We start from the raw sequence: 21,606 nt of genomic DNA on the forward strand, positions 1-21,606 counted from the left end.
TTTTTAAAAGTAGCTACGGATATTAGCCGTAGCCCTTGTTCTTAAACAGTAGCTATTGCTTCCTTCAGCATATTGCTACGGATTTCATTCCACTTTTAGCTACCGATATTATCCATAGCTGTAGACACATTTAGCTACAAAAAGTATAGCTACGGGTTCTATCTGTAGCTATTGATATCAATTACTACGGATAATATCCGTAGCCATAGGTTTTTAACCTTTAGCTACACCACCAATTGTTACGGATGTGCTACGGACTATAACCGTAGCAATAGGCCTTCAGCTACGGCTTTTATCCATACCCTTTGCCCCTTTTTCTGATAGTTTTTTATTAAAGAGACAACTAGTTACCTGTTCTATGGACACCTTTCCGTCTGGCGCGGAGTTACTCAGAGACACCACTAATGTCTCCCAACTATCAAGCAATGAGCTAAGCAATAGCAAAGCCTGTAATTCATCATCTCGGACCATCTTCATAGCGGAGAGCTGGTTCAATATATTGCTGACTTCATTCATGTGCTCAGCCATAGAACCACCATATTTGAACTTGAGATTCACAAGTCATCTTATTAGAAATTTTTTATCATCGGCTGTCTTCCTCTCATATAGCCCTTATAGTTTCAGCCATAGGCTAGTGGCTGAGGTCTCCATAGACACATGATGGAATACGGAATCGTCCAGCCATTGTTTAATAAACCCCATTGCCTTCTGGTCCAACTTATTCCAATCATCATCTGACATATCCTTTGACTTTGCTAATATGCCTTGAATTAGAGAATACAAGTCCTTACAATAAAGTAAGTCTTCCATCTTAACCTTATATATGGTCTAGTTAGAACCATTGAGACTGATCGTCCTTGATGAGCCACCTTTCATAATTCAGAACTGATCCCACTCCGTTCGACCAACCTGAACGCTCTAATGCCACTTTGTAGGGGGCGTTGCATAAAAACCTTAGGATCTCGCCTTCTAAAACACCAGAATTATGGGATAAAATAAAGCAATGAAATAAATCAAAGCATAAACCACATGACACAGGAGATTTTACGTGGAAAAATCTCAAAGAGGTAAAAACTATGGGACCTCGTCCAGAGCAATAATTCACTATGAAGTGGAATGTTACAGCCGATTACAAGCATACACCGCTTGGATCAACCTTTTTCACTGGCGTAGGAGTGGATGAGCAATAAGAGAATAATGAAAACAGAGAGATCTCATCGATCACGGGGACGTAGAAGCGCTGAGACGTCGACTGCGAAGTAGATCACCTCTGCGAGCAGAATCCTTCCTTCCACAAGCTTCCTCTCTCTCTTTTCTCTTTCTCTCACCCTCTGATAGCCTTAAAACCTTTAACAAACCCTTGTAGGAAACTCTCTTGCATTGCCCTAAAATAACCTTAGGACTCCTATTTATAGTTTAGGTAACTTCCTTTCGCACCTCTTGCCAAACCACCTCAAATTTACGCAGTTCGCACCAAATCTGGACTAAATCTGTGTAATTCTCGACCAGTCGAGCCGGGTGCTCGACCGATCGAGCCTGACCGTCAATTGGTCGAGTACCAACAGAATTGGGGGTGGAGTAGGCCTTGGTTACAACTGCTAGTGAAGATCTGATATGGGGTTGACTTCACCATGTCTTCAAATAAGATAATGGTTACGTCAAAGGAAAAAGATAAACCAGCGCACAAGGAGCTTGGGTTGTGCTCACATGGAGACATGACATGCCAAGGTTTGCTATTATTGTACTATATTTTTTATTATTTTTGAAAAACCCAATTGAAAAGGATAGGTGTTATAGCAATGGACAAATATTGTAGGTTAAAAATCTCCAATATGCTTGGAGTGCTTTTTATGAAATTATAACTCAGGATGATAAGATAAGGAGCAATTGGGAGGAATTCAAATGCAAATCAAGTAATCGACCAAGCGACCAATTGTCATCCATGAGCTCGACCAAGGGGCTAATAGTCATCTAAGAGGTAGGTCAAGCGGCCAATGGCCATTTAGGAGACCGATCAAGCGCCCGATAGTCATCAAGAAGGCAAACTAAGTGGTCGATGATCATCCAAAAGCTCAATCGAGCAGTTGAGCGGAATGTGATCGAGTCAATAAGGAGGCCTAGAGTGGTTATTGGGACAGATGGCAAGGAAGTCTCCAAAAGCTTGAAACAGTTGCCAGCAAGTGTTAGAATGTGAGAAGCATCTGGAAGACAATGGTGTTGAACGGTTATAACAGCCATTAGAATGTGGGAAGGATCCAGATGTCTAGATTAAAGATATAAATAGCATAAAAATTCAATAGAAAAACTTTATCTCATACTAATCCAAATAAACTAGATCTATATTTCAATTATCCTTTCAATTACTAGTCCATTTACATTCCATAGTGTAATCCTTTACTTCTCTGTTAAGAAAATTACACTTCTTAGTGTAATCTTTTAGTTTTCAGGCTGCTGTTTGCATTTCGTAGTGTAATCCGTAGTGTTAACCAAGTAGTTGATAATCTTTAGCTTTAATTTGAGTCTACACTCACACATTGGATTTAGTACTTCACTCGGAAAGGCGTTTCGTAGTTGTTCTTCACGACCAACTATAAGTATCTATTCCTCATTTTACTTTATTTATATCGAAAAGTCCTTTCGTTGTTCACAACCCCAAATGTAGGGTCACGATGTAGTAATAATCTCGGTAAGACCGAGGTCGAATCCACAGGGACTGAACCTTGTACGTATTCTGAGAGTAACTAGAACTAGAACTAGAAGAAGATGTAATCTAAATCAGGAAAATATAAGAGAATAATGGTGAAATATTAAACTAAAACTTGTGAAATTCAAAGGTGGGAAACTAGGGTGCTTATATTGACTAAGTTGAAACCTTCCCAGCATAATATATAGTTAAAAATTTGAAATTTGAGAGAAAAGTTACACATATTGGAACCCATAGTTTGCACTAGGTAATTTTTCTCTGGAATGAACTTTTCCAGACTTCTTTCATCTAGGCTGTGTATGAAGTCGTCTGCTACCCATTCTACATCACTTGGACAACACGCCAGCACATGTGGGCTTAGCAAACCTCATTGTATTAGTAATACTTCAAATGAAATTGAAATAAAGGATTACAAGTAGCAACATGATAACCCTTTCAAAATTATTACACAAATACAATCTCTCATATCCCGACCTCCATAATCTTGCTATCAAACAACAATGACCATACACTTGAGTGGCCCACTTACGCTAAGGCCCCGATAAGCTGATTCAAGGAAGAGAGTCCCTACAAAAGCGGTGGCCACCAAACTATACCCACTCTCTCCTTCTATCTCTAGCTTCTCCCCATGGCTCTTCTTACACTCAAAGAAAAACACTGTAAAAACCATAAATATGAGTATGTTCTCAAGGTATAGAACATTCATTAGAAGAAGACCAATAACTGATGGGCTCATATTGAGAACCAGATAGATGACTAACCTAAGTAGATTAAAAAGAACATAGAGAATGCAACCTTGCCACCTTCTCCCTTTGATTAGTACTGCAGCTTTCGCAAGTGCTCCCATTCCATAGCTACCCTCTTCAATGACCGAAATTACAATACCCAAAATGAAAAGAAGAGTGAAATAAGCATAGAAGCAAAGAGAGAAGAGAGCTAGAACTAATACTAGACAAGTTGATATAATAGAACCCTTAGCAATCAGCATAAGAAAGCCTAATAGTAATATGATCATCAAAAGAAGAAAACCCAAATTGAAGAGGGTGATCCACAACCATGTGATCACGGGCCGCTTCCACGTCCATCCGATCCTTCGGAACAACTTGCTGCATGTTAGATCCTTACCATGGTAGGTCATGGCCGACATGTAAATTGTGGCGACAGCTACGAAGACTGACCCTATAGAAGAGACCACTAAGACAATCGTCTCCTCGCCCGTATGAATTCCAATGTCTGTTTTAATCTCGATCAATTTTGCATAGCCGGGCTATTGGGAATCGATGTTCTGCAGCGTGAGTGACTTCATCACTAGATCCATGATCAACAGGGATATAATAGAGGATTGAATGAGGGGGAGAAGGGCAATAGAGAGGAAGATCTTTCCATTTTTGTATGGGATTTTGAGGCCTACTCTTAGAATTCCAAAGACACCCATAGGGATGAAAGGAGTGTCCATGTCGTTCGCCTTGGGCTTTGATAGGATGAACTTGTATTGTGACAACCCATTAGAGAAGATGGTATATGTAGTGCAACATCTCCTGCGTAGAAGCCTATCTCAAAAATTGACTTTAATTTATTTATTGAGGCTGTCTCCTCTGCAATGTTTGTGGAATAGACTTATTCAACAATGTTGTGTATTACCTAGTTTTAAAATTCGTAGGGTCCGTTTATTAAGTCATGAATCCCTCCACTAGAAAGCAGGAAGGACTAATATTTGAATTGGGACACATTTACAGAAGGGACCTAGTGATTAATGGACCAGATTCATCACACATGCGATTAGTTGGCACATGTGGGATGTTTGAATCTATCGCTTGAAGATGAGACGTCTGGAAATAGCGTCCCCTTGTGTTATTAGTACAAAACTCGCCTCCTAGTTTACGTTGACTTGGAATTTGAAGTTTTGCTAGGAAATTGATCTATAGCAGGTCATAGACAATTTCATGGCCAAGATCTGATGAGATTTCCTCCCAGGACTCGACCGGTCGTGAGCCTCGCTCGACCGGTCGTGGGTGGTGCTCGACCGGTCAAGTGGGGCTCGACTCAAAGTCCAGCGACCATCTGATTATTTTCTCCGAGGTGCTTGACCGGTCGAGGACTCAGCTCGACCAGTCGAGCTTATGCACATTTGAGTCCGGATCTTGTGTGGACTGTGGAAATCTAAGGCCTTTCACAAGTAGGTGCTGAAGGGAGTTTCCTAAACTATAAATAGGGGTGCTTAGGGCTTTTCTAATGAATGTAAGAAGGTTTCCTAAAGCTTTGAAAGGGTTTGCTAAAAGGTTTAAGGCTATCAAAGGTAAGAGAGAGAGAGGAAGCTTGAAGGTGATCTACTGTGCAATCAACATCTCAGCGCTTTTACGTTCTCGTTATCGGTGGGATCTCTCCATTTTTCTTTTATTCTCTTATTGTTTATCCACTCCTGCGTGAGTGAAGCAGGTTGTAACGTTCTACTTCATAGTGGATTGTTGATTTGGACGAGGTCCCGTGGTTTTTACCTCTTTGAGGGTTTTCTACGTAAAAATCTCTTGTATGGTGTGGTTTATGCTTTGATTTATTTTATTGCTTTATTATCCCATAATTTTGGTTTGTTTTAGGAGGCTAGATCCTAAGGTTTTGTGCAAGGCCCCCAACAAGATCAACCAGAAAAGGCCTGATGGGAGATGTAAGTGATCTTAATTGAAAAAACCTCTAAACGGTCATATCTCATAAATCAGAATGTGTTATTTGACATATCATATATGATTTTGGGTAGGAGAAGTTACTTTAGCCAACCAACCCTGCGTCACTAGGTTGCTCACGCCAAAGTTGTCAGATTCTATCATATCAATAGTCGAAAATCTATTTTATTTCTGTTATTAGTTTGATTATAACTCTTCATCCTTTGAGTTTCATGAGTTGTGTCCAAAATTAAAAGTGCTTAGAAAAATTAGGAGAATAATATGGTTAAACCAAATAGTACACAATTTTTAGCTGAGAAGCACGACGTCTAGTAGGAATCATGACCGTCTCTAAATAATAAATTTACTATTTTATGGTAAGTCATGATTTTAGAAAATTTTAGTTGTATTTTGATTCTTAAACTTCTTCTTATGAGAAATAGATTGGCTACTCCCCCGGCCACCGGCCAATGGCAAGTGATCAGTGCTCTATGGGCCCCACCATGATGTATGTGTTTCATCCATGCCGTCCATTTATTTTTCCAAATCATTATATGGTATGAGACCAAAAATGAGGTATATCCCAATCTCAAGTGGACCACATTACAGGAAACAATGTTGAATGAGCGCTGACCATTAAAAACCATAAAAGTTTTGGATCAAGCTGATCTTTGTTTTTTTCCCTTCATCTAGGCCTGTATGACCTAATCAACAGATTGGATGTCAAATAAATAGTACAGTGGGCCTTTGGAGGATTTTAATGGTGGATATCCAATCACTATTGTTTTCTTGTGGGGTGGTCCACCTGAGATTTATATCCCTCTCATTTTTGGGATCAAGCCCTAAAATGATCTGTAAAAATGGCTGAACGGAATGGATGAAACAAATACATCATGGTGGGGCTCACAGAGCACCGACCACCAGCCACTGGGCTGGTGGCAAGGGGAGCAGCCAATCTGTTTCCCTTCCTATGGTTTATATCACTAATCAAGGGATTGTAAAAATTATTTATTTATTTATTATGAATTAATTTATTTCAAACTTTTAGAATTTATTTATATTTTCTTATTTTACCCTGTACATTCGAGGTATCTTGTGAGGAGTCCATGGAAGATTCGTGGAACCGGAATAGTTATTTCCTTGAAGAAGACGCTGATCGACCTCGGCACGTCCTTCCCTGAGTCAGAAATATACCTAGAGGATGGGCACTCGGAATGGTGATCCAAACCGTTGATTGGATGATTCCCATGGTGGGCCCCACCAAAAATGTTCTACGTCCCAAAATGGAGGCCGGTCCAATTGTTACGTGGGCCACTAATGTATTGAAAAGGGAACAGTTGGTAGAATCTGATCAACGCTCCACATTTAATTTTGATGCTTCCTGATTCTCATTATCTGATCGACCTATTTGTTAGACCGCGGCGACATACCAAGTTCGGTCCACACGTTTGGCTCGACCGAGTAGCCACACCTTACGGTTTCGGTGGAAGCCATGAGGAAGTTTCTTTTCATGAACGGTCACGGTTGGAAAATTACGAAGAGTAATTAGCAAATGGGCCCATTTCGTTTGACTTTTACAACCACAGTAGGAATGCCCTATCGGTTACACGATCAAAGGAAGAAAACCAAAATTGAAGAGGGTAATGTATGACCAAGTGATCGGTGGGCCACTTCCACGTCCGTCCAATCCTCGATAATAACTCCTTTGTCAGTGTCTCCCAGGGGGGAAGCGGATTGGCTGATGTGCCACGGAAACGGATTGGCTACTCCCTCTGCCACTAGCCTGGTGGCTGATGGTCGGTGCTTTGTGGACCCCACTATGATGTATGTATTTCATCCATTCTGTTCATCCATTTTTACATCTTATTTTAGGGCTTGATCACAAAAATGAGAGGGATATAAATCTCAGGTGGACCACACCACAGGAAAAATAGTGATTAAATATCCATCATTAAATCCTCCTAAGGCACACCGTACTGTTTATTTGACATCCAATCTGTTGATCCAAAACTTTTATGGGCCCCAAAAAGTTTTTAACAATCCAAGGTTCATTCAACACAGTTTCCTGTAATTTGGTCCACTTGAGATTGTGATATACCTCATTTTTGGTCCCCTACCTTAAAATGATCTAGGAAATTAAAATAGACGGATAGCATAGATGAAACACATACATCATGGAGGGCTGATAGAGTACCGACCAGCAACCATTGGCTGGTGACTGGGGAGTAGCCAGTCCGTTTTCATGTGCCACACATTGGCGATATAGCTGGTGTGGGCACATGCGCTAACACTCCTCGGGGTTCTGAGTTGTACCAAAAGTAGATTAATTTTACATGGCCCAAAATGATGTATTTATCATATAAGAGGCTTCATCCATTTGTCTATATTATTTTAGAGCATGAGCGCACTCAACTGGACCACACCATAAATACCTGCAGGGATCATCATTTTCACCGTAGCATTTGCAGGATCCACCATAACATTTAATTTCCATACAATCTGTTCATAAGGTTGCAAAGACCTGGATGAAGAGGAAAGACAAATATCATATTGATCCAAAACTTTCTGTGACCCCAAAAGGGTTTCAATGGTAGACGTTCAATCCCCCATTGCCTTTTTATGGTCCACTTTATCTTTGGATCTGTCCTAATTTTCGGCTCAAGACTTACAGAGAGCTCGCCAAATGGATAGACGGTTTGGATATAATACATACCCTATGATGTAACCCACAAAACTTGGTGACGTCAAGGCACCAGCTAGATCACTATGTGGGTACGCGTCTTCCTATGACGAGCACCTCCGAGTTGTACTAACTGTTCAAAGGAGATCGAAGTTAGAGCATGAGCTAAAAAATAAATCATATCTAAAACACAACTGCATCACACCACAAATCGCATCATGGATAATGATTTTTACCCTTAAAACATTTGTAGGGCCCACCGTAATATTTATTTGACATATAATTTATTCATAAGGTTATTAAAGACCTCAATGAATAGGAAAAAATTATATTATATTGATCTAAACTTCTGTAACCCTCAAAAGTGTTTCAATAGTAGGCTCTCAATCCCTCACTACCTTTTGCTGTGTGGTCCACTTGATATCTATATCTATCTTACTTTTCCATTAAGCCTTAAGAAGAGCTCATTCCTAATGGATGAACGATTTTGATATAACACACACCTCATGATGGGACCCATAGAACTTGGTGACGTCAACACACCAACTAGATCGCTGGTGTGGTACACCAGCCAATCAGCTTCCCTCCTAGGGATCCATTCACTACTAGAAAAAGGAGTAGATGCTACGCATAAAAATCGTGGCTAAAGACGCCGTTGTATGACTGCAACTAATAGTGGTGTAGCTATAGGCCAGAAGATATGGCTACAAATTATATTCGTAGCAATGGATATCAATAGCTACGGATATAATTCGTAGTTATACTTTCTGTAGTGAAATGTATTTCCAACTATGGTAATATCTGTCGCTAAAAGTCACTACAACAAAAACAACTATAAACGGCATTTGCGCTTTTCTTTCATCGGCGCTCTATAAGACCCATTTGACGGATATCTTACCATATAAAAAAAAAAAAAAACCCTACTGGCCAGCGTGACTCTCTCCTATTTCCTACCCATCTCTCTCTCTCTCTCTCTCTCTCTCTCTCTCTGCAACTCCACGACTCTCTGTAAATGGCATTTACGCTTCTCTTTCATCGGCGCTCTGTAAGATCTCCTTCTCTCTTTCTCTCTGCTTTGGGATCTCTCCAGCTGCAGTAACCTGATAACCCATTAGGTATCTAGATCTGCTACTCTCTTGTTTCCTAGGGTTTGGATCTATTCTCTGCACTTTGCAAGGTTTTTTGACTGATTATGTTGGAGATCTACTAGATTTAGAACTAGGGTTTGGATTTCAGAAAATTCAAGTGAGAAGATGCTTTTTCTTTTTCCATTTTTCATCTGTGGATTTCTTGTGTATTTTTCAGGACTTTCTCCTCTCGTGAGCTGAGAGAGTAAAAAGATAGATCCGGATCTCATTCCACGCTCTTCCATCTCCAATTTAAGGTACTGCCCTTTTCCAACTCACTCACTCATTTCAAAACCCTAGATTTTTACTCCTATTTCTCAAAATTTCTTCCAATATCCTGACTTCTTGACGGGATTCGACAATGTTACTTTGGATTTTTGGTTTCGCTTTCCAGATTCCTGCAATTCTCTCCCATTGATCTGATTTTTCAATAAACCTGCGTTTGCAACTGAATGATTTTAATTTATTGTGGTCCACATGATGACCGGATCGGCTTGATACTTTTTGGATCTACTGGATGGCTTGGATCTTGCTTGTGTGTGGAGGGGCTAGGATTTACATGCATCTATAATTTGCAAACCTCCTGTGAAGAAAGCCTATTATTGACAATACTTTTACCTGCTCTTATATCATGTCATTTACAAGATCCATGCATTTCCCTCTCGAAGTCGCTGGACAAAGTTGCAGAGGGAGTTTCTCTAGCTCTGAAATTGCAATCTGACAATCTCTGAGACGAAGGTATAACTTACCACGTGTATATATGATGCGCCATGTTGTTTTAAAACACACTCTCGGTCAATGATGTTATCCATTTCAGTTTTGTAGTTCTGGCCAGCAACAAGTTTTCCATTCCTTCTACCATGTTATTGGTAGAGCTCGGAATTGGAAATTGAAACATGGCTGAATAAAAGGGCATGGAGAAATTTAAGTTCCACAATGCCCTTTTGTGTTGGGTGTAGTCTAGGGGGTCTGAGATCATGTCCCCTGATCAGCCTCTTTATCATCCAGTTTTGTCTTATTTCAGTCATGCATGTATCACCCTTGCTTTTACTTGGATGCATTTGGTTGAAAAGTGAATTGAATTGCAAAATGAGGGGGAAAATTGGTAATTAAGGAATTTTCATAGCATCAGCAATGAGGAAGTAGCCCTTGAGCTGCAGTTACTTCCAGGTTTCAAATTGCAAAGAAATGAAATCACTTCCAGGTTTCAAATTGCAAAGAAATGAAATCACCATTTGGGTTTCTCTTGTGTTATTAGACTAGCAATTGTTGCAATTCAATGGTGCACCCAAACGATCCCTTTGACCTTTTAATGATTCTACCTAATCATGTAATTGTTGATTGATTCCATCTGTATTGTTCATTAGTGTGATTTTGCTCTATTAAATAATTTCAAAATTTGGGAACCCTGTTTTTGTTGGAGGCCAGTATGTGGTACTTGGAGGTCCCATATATCAAGGATCTGGATCCTACATCTTGTGGGCTGCACTGACATCTTCATGTGTGAATCCATAGAACAGGAGCTGCTCTGTTCACATGATAGAATTTACAGAATTTGGATTACTAATTCAGGAGTTGCTCCGTACTTGGAGGTCCCATATATCAGGGATCTTGACCAACTTGTTAATCCTCCATTGGACAATTCTTTCTATAAAGGAACCGCCTCAATAGACCACCCAAAAGTGTTTTACTTTACCTGTCACAAGCATAAGATGCCATCATTAACACTTCCATATTGTTCTCATTGTTGGTGCACCTAATCGGCATATGCCCACCAAACAATGGGACTCACATTTATGCCTGCACCATCAAACAATATGATTGCTTGCGCCTTTCTTGAATTTTAGTTTTTATTGTAGTTGCATGAATCTTCTAACTTGTGTACCAATAACTATGTTTCTTATAGATTACATGTATAGACTGCCTAAATTGGGTGCCAGGTTGGCAAGGACGACAGGGTTTGGTGTCCCATCTGCAAGCAAGGAGAGTTGAGAGAGAATCATTATCTTATTTACTGTACTTGTTGCAAGCTTCAAATTGATGTCCAAAGCGATAAGGTGTTGTCCCAATTCACTGCTGAGATCTTACACTTTCGAGTATTGAATTCTCATGTCTAAGCATGCTAACTTCACACAGGGGGGGATTTCTGAACATGTCTCCTATTTTAAAAGGTTCTGAAATCATCAGATTTTGTAAACATGAATCTCCCAAAAGTTCCCCATGGTTTCTAGAGGAGAGAGGTTTGCTAATGTGACATGTGCATAGTTGCACAGAGAGGCACATGCTTATGTGTGTTGTGTGTTTCTGCTCAACATGAAAATGTGCGTTGTGCATCCCAGCAGCTAATCAATGGAGCTTTATAGATGAATCAGACTGGATAACCCATTAGGTGGTTCCCATGTGCATGTTAAATACTGAACGACCCTTTTCTTCTCATTCAATTTTTCATACATGTGGATCCCACCTATGAGCAGAATGACCAAGGTTTATCATCTAAAACCAGTATGTATCGGGTGAAGTATTTAGCATTGGTATTGATGGATGTATCACGCCATTGGGATATGGAAATATATTTGTTGTTCTGTCATTTTTGGTGCTCAATGGAGAGCAAAACTGAAAGTTGTTGTACATATGTTAAATTTCCAAACAAATTTCCAAGTTCTATGTTATTATCTTCTAGAATTTCAGCTTTAGATTTTTTATCAAACCAAATGGATCTTAAGCCCCCTTTTTAACTCCGCCAATGCAACTATTTGCATTGCCGGTCCCAAGCCCGGGTAAAGGAGGGAGAAAGGCTTGAGCGTCAAGGTGAGTTGTATCATTTTCTTCCAGATTTCTTTAATGCAGCAATGCTATGTTGAAATTTTCAGCATTTTTACAGGTTGAGAAGTAGGTTGATCCAAAATTCTGTTGACAATGTAATCTCTAATTGCTTTGTGCTTCTTGTAGGTGCATTTGCTGTGTATTTGGAGCCATGGCATGCAGATGTTTTAAATAAAAACTCCTTTTTTTTTTTTTTGGTTATGTAATCCATTTACTTTGATGGACATTTTTTTGAGCTGAATGTTTGTATGATTTAGTTTGTCAAATATAATGAATTTATTGTATGTTTGTTGTGAAAACTCAATTTATAGGTGTCAGGCCCCATCATCTGAATATTATAGTTTTTGTTTTATCTGTTTTGTAGTCTCGATTTTTTTATATTTAATTATGATCAATTCTGAATTTTCTTTTCTTTTCTTTGGATGCTTGGGATAGTGGTTGCAGATGAGTTGGTTGCAGATGCTGATTTTGTTGATTGTGTAGAATTGCAGCCAGAGATTTTTCTAATTGCACTTCTCTTTTGTTTCTAATTGCATATGACTAAATTTACACCAGATGTAAAGCGTGTAATGCTTTCCAAAAATAAATGAGAAATGTAAGTCAATCCATGGGCACCAATCACATGGCCATTCTCATGTTTTACAAAATGTTATACTGATGCTCAAGCGGAGGATTATCGGCCTTTGTATAATGTTATACCGATGCTCAAGCGGAGGATTTTTGGTTGTTCGCAGGTGAGCAACCCTTCCATACAAGTCATGCCTTTACATTCATTTTGGTGTTTTCACGTTCTATGGCGCTTCTTTGTTCAGGTATTTCTTCTTGGAGCTATTGCTAAACTTGGGGCGACTGTTGTGACTTATCCCCTGCTTGTTGTGAAGGTAATTGATTTTGCCTTGTCTTTCAGCCATTTGCCACATGATGTAACTTTTTCCATGTTTTTGATGTTTGTGTTTTACTGGTCCTTCAATTTAAAAATGTCAGAATTGTCTACAGTCTGTTTAATATTGATTAATACTCTGTTTGCTGACAGAATACATACAAGCAGGCCTTCCAGCATTGCAAGATTATCCCAAAGCAAACAACCTCTAGAAGTTCGTTATCCACATCAAACAGGTCATCCTCTCCAAATTCTTTGAGCATTTCAGCAATTTGTTTTGAAAGAAATATTAAGAAGTGGCAACAATTCTTTGTCAAAAGCAGAATTAATGGAAGTTGTGTCAAGGTATCTTGGTCAAAAGCAGAATTAAGAAGTGGCACTGTATGCAAACGATTTGAAGACTTAAGGTCACAGCTTTCTTTACTATTGTCTGTAGTTCATGCTGTTTCTTTCTCTTTTTAGTTCTGATATGGTTCCTTCTCAATGATAATTGGCGCATAATGTTTTCTGCGTTTATGGGGCTAGCAAGCCTCTTTACATTTATGTCTGTCTGTCTGTATGTATGTATTAATCTTGCCGAGATGGTTCTACTAAGGAGGTTGTGTGCTTGAAATAGGATTTACAGGCAAGTGAGCTTACAAAACTCCATTTGGGCTTCACTATTGATAATTATGTATGCTAATCTTTCAGGATTGGATCAAAGAAATGACAACTTATGTTAAATCCATAGACAGTAATCATCTATTGGAGGTGGGGATTGAAGGATTCTATGGCGAATCGATGCCCGACAGGAAGCAATTTAATCCTGGTTACCAAATTGGAACGGATTTCATCTCGAATAACCAGATTCTAGGAATCGACTTCGTGACGATTCATGCCTACCCAGATCAATGGTAATGTATATGCTCTGCAACAACTGAGGGTAGACACCATCTTTCTCTCTCCTCCCCTTTTAGCCATTTCAAGCTCCATGTAAGAAAGCTGAAATTCAATGGCCTTCTTTGAAATTTTTTATAAAAAGAAAAGAGAGAAAATGAAAGAAACCCTTTTTTTTTTTTTTTGAAACAGTCAAAGCATGAAAGTATAAGAAATGTGAAAGGAAAAGAAGAGTACTTGAACTGGGATGACTATAAGAACTGGGTTGCCCACCACTAAAATCTTCCAAATTGGATGTGGGGCCCAGTGTGTTTTCTATATGCCATCCAATGCATCCATTCAGACTTGCACCCCACTATAAACGGACACCCTAAAAATTAGGCCGTTCCAAAACTCAAGTGGGCCACACCACAGCCACCTGAGTTTCTTTTGAGTGCCAAGGAGAACATGAAGAGGTCCAAAGGTAGTTAATTAGATTGGATATCATGCACAAATCAAAATGGGCCCACACCTAGAATTGTAGGTCAAACTCAAGCTAAAAAGCTTTGTAGTGGATCAGCCTACTTTTAATAAATGGTGCAAAACACAAATGTTAGATTAACACTATTGTTTATTGCTTTTTCTATCTGTCCTCCATGTTCTTATTATTATTATTTTTCTCACTTTCTAGCCTATTTCCAATGATGTGCATGATTTTTAATGTTTTTTTTTTAATTGAAGGTCATTAATGAAGCTCTCAGATGTGGGAACATAGTCAAGTTTGTGCACCAAAAGGCCCTCAAGGATGTCAGATTTAAAGGTACACCATCTACTTATGGTGGACCTTTTTTGTATATATGTTTATAGAATCATGCATGCAAGAGCACATTTATTATAATGTTTCCACAATTTGTATTAAGAAACTAAATTTCTTGTGGATGGAAGGTCCTCCCAGTTTTCAGTGCTATACATCTAGACAGGAGCTTGAAAGTCCAGGAGAGGGCAAATAGATGGATTTGTTTTTATTTATTTATTTATATTCAAAACCATTTTCAATTTATTGTAATAAATATTATATATATATATTTATTGTCTAGTAATATAAATTTTGTTTAATATTCAGTTTTATTTGTATGGCATCATTTTAATATTTCAAATATTTAAAAAATATATGTTTTGATTGAATTATATATAATAATAATAAATTACTGGAATGCTAGGGCCTTTCAAATCTATACAAAAGCTTTTAGCGGCGCTTGTGTAGAAACAGAACTAACTTTTACCGGCACTCGGATCGAATTTTAGCGGCGTTTATTCGCGTCGGGAAAAACTACAAGTAGCGGCGCTCAGAAAAGCACCGATAGAACTCACCTAGCGCCGCCAATACTTTTCCCGACATACCCATTTTGCAGCGCTTGTTTAGCCCCGCTATTATAAATGCTGGCGCTTTTGAGCGCCGGTAAAAGTCCCAATTGTTGTAGTGAGCATCATGAAATCCATTTATAGAACAAGAGCTACGCTAATATCCCTAGCTATTAGTTTTTAATAATTATGGTCTGTTACCATTGCATGAACCTGCTATGATTGATTAACTCATCTAAGCTAATACAGTTAATGCTGCTAGGAATAATACATAAAATGCAATCAGGAAAGAAAGCGATTATATAATGCATCCTACATTCACATTTCTAGTGCGAGGAAATGGGCAAATAAAAATGATGACCAACAGATACATTTATTATGTTTGTATCGATCAATTTGCAAGTAGGCCAGCCTAATTGAACGGGACACATTAACTGATGGGTCCATCTGATGAACATCCCAGATTCATCACACATGTGATTAGTTAGCACATGTGAGGTTTCTCTGTACGTGGCATTGAAGATGGGATGACTATAAATAGCAATCTTTGTTTGAAACAGAATGCTTGTACCTTTTTTTACCACAGGAAAATAAGTGTACCACGCCATAAGAAAATGCTTACGCACAACTATGTCATTTTCAATGGTGGGTGTTCAATCACCACTAATTTTTTTATGGTGTGCATGGTCCATCTGAGATTTGGATCTGTCTCATTTTTGGGTTCCTGCATTAAAATAAGCTGGAAAAATGAATGGACGGTGTGGATAAAACACATACATCATGGTAGGGCCCACAAAACACCAACCAGTACAGACCTGGATACTGGACGGTCACTACCGAACACGAGGTCAAGGTCAAGCCAAGTGGGCCACGTTGCCCTTGACTAAGACTCGACTCTTCTTTATTTTCCAACCATGCGTTTATGGAAGAAACTTCCACCCAATTTCAAAAGCAAAAGGTTACTTGATGGAGCCATCCTACCACGGTTTCAGGACTCAGTGACTCGGACTGATTCACTCGTTCCTGAATTGAGTTGCAACTCAATTGAGTCTAGGGGTGATTCAGATGAGTCGAACCGAGTGTGGCATATTTTCAATGTATCCTACTCTTCACACATGATATGGCATGTTTATGTGAGGTGGGCCATTCATTTGGGCGGACCAAAAAATAGGCCGGCCGGTTGGATCATCCGGACAGCTATACTGAGTTGAATGTGGAACGTTGTTTGGAATTTTAATTACCAACCATCCACTTTTCAAAATATGTGTGGTCCACCTACAACTGGAGTGGCCTTATTTTTGGGACACATATATGTACACGTGCCATTTTGGAGTGTCCGGGACACTTCATATGGTGCGAGCCCTCATCATGATAAAACGATGTTAAACTAGCCTGACCAACTCAGGCAGGCCACACACAATGCGTGAACTTTTAGGCATGATTTTATATTATTGCTATTGTGTGGCCCAACTGAGTTTCGGATCGGGCTATTTTTTTTTTTTTAATATTTTTTTTGGTCCTTGTATGTGAAAATTAGATGTCATACCAACAACATGGTAGGCTAGACAGAACTAGGGGTGGAGTAGGCCCTGGTTACAATTGGTATTGCAGATCCGATATGGGGTCGACTTTACCATTTCTTCAAATAAGATAATGGTTACGTCAAAGGAAAAAAGATAAACCAGTGCACAAGGAGCTTGGGTTGTGCTCACATGGAGACATGACATGCCAAGGTTTGCTAGTGTTATACCATATTTTTTATTGTTTTTGGAAAACCCAATTGAAAATGATAGGTGTTATAACAATGGACAAATATTGTAGGCTAAAGATCTCCAATATGCTTAGAGTGCTTTTTACGAAATTACAACTGACAGTATGATAAGATAAGGAGTAATTGGAAGGAATTCAAAAGCAAATCAAGCAATCGACTAAGTGGCCGATTGTCATCCATGAGCTCGACCAAGGGACTGATAGTCATCTAGGAGGTAGGTCAAGTAGCCGATGGTCATTCAGGAGACCGATCAAGCGCCCGATAGTCATCAAGAAGGCAAACTAACTAGTCAATAATCATCCAAAAGCTCAATCGAGCTGCTGAGCGGAATGCGATCAAGTTAACAAAGAGACCTGAAGTGGTTACTGGGACAGGTGGCAAAGAAGTCTCCAAAAGATTGTATAATGCTAAACAGTTGCCGCAAGTGTTAGAACGTGGGAAGTATCTAGAAGACAATGGTGCTGAACGGTTATAGCAACCATCAAAATGTGAGAAGGATGCAGATGTCCGGATTAAAGATATAAATAGCATAGAATTCAATAGAAATTTTTTGTCTCATACTAATCCAAACAAACCAAATCTATATTTCAATTATCCTTTCAATTACTAGTCCATTTACGTTCCATAGTGTAATCCTATGCTTCTTTGTCAAGAAAATTGCACTTCTTAGTGTAATCTTTTACTTTTCAGGCTGCTGTTTGCATTTCGTAGTGTAATCTATAGCGTTAACCAAGCAGTTGATAATCTTTAGCTTTAATTTGAGTCTACACTCGTACATTGGATTCAATATTTCACTCGGAAAGGCGTTCCGTAGCTGTTCTTCATGACCAACTATAAGAATCTCTTCCTCATTTTACTTTATTTGTATCGAAAAGTCTTTTCGTACGAAAGGCAAAGGCGCACTCATTATCAAATGACGAACTCCACCCTCTAAATATCGTCTGATCCTTTTTACACATTAAGCAAGTGGCTGAATAGGTGACTGATCTCATTAGATATCGATCATATACTACGTGTCGCCTATCTTGGTGCTTAGTGTCATAGTTATTCGGTTTGAAATGAAACCGCAATTTCAATTCTGGCACACCCGTGCACAGTTGAAAATAGAACCACATGAACAGCTGGGCCTTTCTTTTCAAGAAGGAAAGAATGGTGAGGCTCCTTGCAAATGTAAATGGATTATTTTTTATGTTAGAAATGAAATAAAATTGGAGTAAATTGACTCAAAAATGAAATTCTTTTTATGAGATAGAATTTGAAAGTGAATAAGGTGAAATGCCTTTTTAGCTTCACTTAGAGGTCGCACATACATCCATCATACATCATAAAAATCACACCAATTGAATGGTCCAAGTCATTCAAAGGATGACCATCCAAATGAATGGTTAAAAAATATTGGCAAGTTGCTTGTTTGTAATCTTTACATATGCGACTCACTTGAGGATCAAAATTTCTTTATTTTTGGCCAAAGTATATATTTCAATGGGCTCATTACTATTGTTCTATTGAATTTCAAACATATACGTTATTTTAGTATATTAAAGATAGAGGTGGGCATATTGGACCCGATCCGGTGGATTCGACTCGACTTGGTACCGTTCTGAACAGAATTGACGGCTTAGATCGGCATGATCGAGTCTGTCCACCTAGATCCGATCATTTTTCAGGTTGGGTTCAGATAGTGGTGTATCCGTACAGATCCGATTCGAAAACCCGGACCGACTCGACCCGACCCAACCCGGAGTGGATAGTCAGGTAATATAAAAGTTAATTTTACCTTAAACCTAACCCACCCAAATCGTTTCTACCCTCCCTCTTTTCTTACCCTACCCTCTCTCGTCCAAACGATCTTCTTCCTCTCCTCTTCCTCTGGTGACAGTGGGTGCTACTTAAATGGAAGAAGAATAAAATGGTAGAAAATATTTAGGAAGACAAATGAGCTTTGGAGCTTCTGATGGCATTTATATTCAGGTGAGAGAGAGAGAGAGAGAGAGAGAGAGAGAGAGAGAGAGAGAGAGAGAGAGAGTAATGGGAAAAGAGAGAGAAGGAAATCGGTGGCAATCTGAAGTTATCTTGTATCGTTGCCAAGTTGGGCAGTTGGACGCTTTTGATGTCCTCAGGGGGGATAATGATGCAAACCTCTACCCTTTCCCTTTCTATTTTTCTATTTACACTTCCGCCCTTTTTTTCTCTTCCCTTTTACCAAACTACAACCTTTCCCTCCTCTACCTATCCTCTCCTTCCAATTCCTTCTTTACATCCATCCATCCTACTCTCCCACGCACTTTGCACGCTCCACACCTTTCCCTCTTTTCCAACTCGTGTGATCCGCTCTGCCTTTTACTACTGCCCTTATTGATAGTTATTGTCGTCCATCCTAGCCATACAAAAGGTTGGTCACAAATACACTTGATCTATACAAGCAACATATGGGCCATACCATTTAAAATTATCAATGCCTAACCGACGATCTGCCACTACATACAAGTTTGGCTTATCTTACCGTTGGATTAACATAATTTTCTTATCAAGTGGTCTTGTTTGATCTTTTCCAATCCAAACCTTGCCCAATCCGATTCGACTCGGTTTTCTTGACCGAGACAGATTCGGATCGGTTCAGGCCAGCAGGGGTTTGGGTCGGTCCGAGTCAGATGACCCGAACTCAGTCTCGGCTCGATCCGAGTTCGAGTTGTCCATGTAGGATCCGGACTGAGTCGAGTTGGACCCAATCTGATCCGACTCGGTCCAATGCCCATCTCTAATTAGAGATGATTTTGGATATCAGCTATGCTCTCGGCAATGTATTGAAAATTTTCATTATAATCTGATTCCTTTCATTTACTCCCCTGCAAACATAATATTTGAATTTCAAATTCATTTCATTTACTCCCATCCAAATACAACTGAGTAAGTTATTTACTCCCAATTTATTATACAAATTCATTTCTCATTTACCTCCATTACTAACAAGCTCTTAGTTGAGCCCTTAGTAATACGTCATATAAATAGAAACAAAGGATTACTAGGAACTTCATAACCATTTCAAACTTATTACACAAATACAATCTCCCAAATCCCGAGCTCCATATCCCAATTGAGCCCTCAGTAATACTTCACGTGAAATAGAAACAAAGGATTACAAGTAGCAATGTTATAACGATTTCAAATTTATTACACAAATATGATCTTCCATATCCGGAGCTCCATAATCTTGATATCAAACAACCCTGACCATACACTAGAGTGGCCCACATACGCACACTAAGGCCTAGATAAGCTGCAGATTCAGGGAAAGAGAGGCATCAACAAGAGGAATGGTGGGAACCAAACTATACCCACTCTCTCCTTCTATCTCAACTTTCTCTCCATGGCTTTTCTTACACTCAATGTAAAACATGGTAAAAACCATAAATAAGAGTATGGTCTCAAGGGATCCAATATTCACCAGAACAAGAGAGCTTGCATGGGTTAGGTGCATAACCTGCATGGCTGACCCGAGAACCCAATATATGGCTAACCCAACTAGTTTAAAAAGAACGTAGATAATATAACCTTGCCGCTTTCTTCCTTTGATCAGCTCTGCAGCTTTGGCAAGTGCTCCTATCCCATAATTACTCTCTTCGATGACCGAAATTACAATACCCAAGTTGCAAATCACAGAGATATAACCATAAAAACAAAGAAACAAAAGAGCTAGAACCAATAATAGACAAGCTAATGCAATAGGAAGTCCCATAGCGAACATTTTAAGCATGCCTATTAGTATCAAGATCAAAAAAAGACAACCCGAATTGAAGAGGATTATGTACAACCGTGTGATCAAAGGCCGCTTCCACGTCCTTCCAATCCTTATGAACAACTCGTTGTGCGTTAGATCCTTGCGATAGTAAGCCATGGCCGACGCGGAAATTGTGGCTGTAATTGCAAAGAGTGACACCATAGAAGATATCAGTAAGAAGATCATCTCCCCAGAAACAAGAATTCCAGCATCCTTATTAATTGCACCCATCAATTTGGTGTATCCAGGCCGTTGGGGATCATTGTCTTGCAACATGACTGATTTTGCTGATATATCCGTTACCAACGGCTTGATTGCGAAGTTGTTGGCTAGGTATAAAAGAGAGGATGGGATGAGGAAGAGAAGGGTAATGGAAAGGAAGAGCTTTCCATTTTTGGATGGGATTTTGAGTGCTTCTCTTAGAATTCCAAAGACACCCATGGGCATGAAAGGTGTGTCCATGTCTTTTGGTTTTGGAGAGATGAACTTGTATTGTGGCAACCCGTGACAGAACATGGTATATATAGGGCACAATTTCTTCCGTTAGAGTCTACCTCAGCAACTGATTTTTCTTAATTATTTATTGAGGTCGTCTTCTCCGCAATGTTTGAAGAATAAACTTATTCTACAATATTGTGTAACGGGTCCACCGTGATGTGTGCATGAAATCCACTCCGTCCATCATGTGTGCCCCACTATGTTTTCCTTGGATCCAAAAAGAAAAACTGATCTAAAACTCACAATCCATGGAAAATGATGTTTAAACCTCTAAAAATCACTTGGTGTGTCCCACCTGATTCTCAAATGGATTATTCTTTTTAGTGTCCATTCATACTATTGTGACCCATCTTCTGAAAGGATTGGATGGATATGAAAAAATTGCAGGCCTCACACGGTTTTAATGGTAGAGATCTCCATTCCAATTGTTCCCTAAGGTGTGAATCACCTGTGTGATTTTTATGGGCCTGA

The 21,606-nt window shown here is 39.3% G+C and overlaps 1 protein-coding gene and 3 long non-coding RNA genes across 6 annotated transcripts; 3 read left to right on the plus strand and 1 right to left on the minus strand.

Annotated features, from left to right (window-relative positions):
• Positions 1-9,272: 9,272 nt before the first annotated feature.
• LOC131256129 (uncharacterized) lies at positions 9,273-10,516 on the plus strand. 3 transcript variants are annotated; one of them, XR_009176596.1, is made up of 3 exons: positions 9,273-9,425; positions 9,814-10,338; positions 10,373-10,516. It is a non-coding gene; the product is annotated as an uncharacterized LOC131256129 (long non-coding RNA). The 3 variants fall into 3 exon arrangements; XR_009176597.1 differs by lacking the exon at positions 9,273-9,425 and having other exon boundaries at positions 9,676-9,906; positions 9,986-10,338; XR_009176595.1 differs by lacking the exon at positions 9,273-9,425 and having other exon boundaries at positions 9,651-10,338.
• Positions 10,517-12,769: 2,253 nt separating this feature from the next.
• On the plus strand, positions 12,770-13,336 carry LOC131256841 (uncharacterized). The gene is made up of 2 exons (XR_009176979.1): positions 12,770-12,872; positions 13,025-13,336. It is a non-coding gene; the product is annotated as an uncharacterized LOC131256841 (long non-coding RNA).
• A 135-nt stretch (positions 13,337-13,471) lies between these two features.
• On the plus strand, positions 13,472-14,753 carry LOC131256840 (uncharacterized). The gene is made up of 2 exons (XR_009176978.1): positions 13,472-13,764; positions 14,468-14,753. It is a non-coding gene; the product is annotated as an uncharacterized LOC131256840 (long non-coding RNA).
• Positions 14,754-19,841: 5,088 nt separating this feature from the next.
• On the minus strand, positions 19,842-21,166 carry LOC131256842 (uncharacterized). The gene has a single exon (XM_058257897.1). The coding sequence runs from the start codon at positions 21,151-21,153 to the stop codon at positions 20,128-20,130; it is 1,026 nt and encodes a 341-aa protein (XP_058113880.1). The 5' UTR covers positions 21,154-21,166; the 3' UTR covers positions 19,842-20,127.
• Between the last annotated feature and the right edge of the window lie 440 nt (positions 21,167-21,606).

Source organism: Magnolia sinica, chromosome 9 (assembly GCF_029962835.1).
Source record: "Magnolia sinica isolate HGM2019 chromosome 9, MsV1, whole genome shotgun sequence".
Taxonomy (NCBI): domain Eukaryota; kingdom Viridiplantae; phylum Streptophyta; class Magnoliopsida; order Magnoliales; family Magnoliaceae; genus Magnolia; species Magnolia sinica.

Excerpts from the sequence above, each read along its gene's own strand:
- LOC131256842 (XM_058257897.1), bottom strand. The coding sequence starts at position 21,153 with ATGTTCTGTCACGGGTTGCCACAATACAAGTTCATCTCTCCAAAACCA.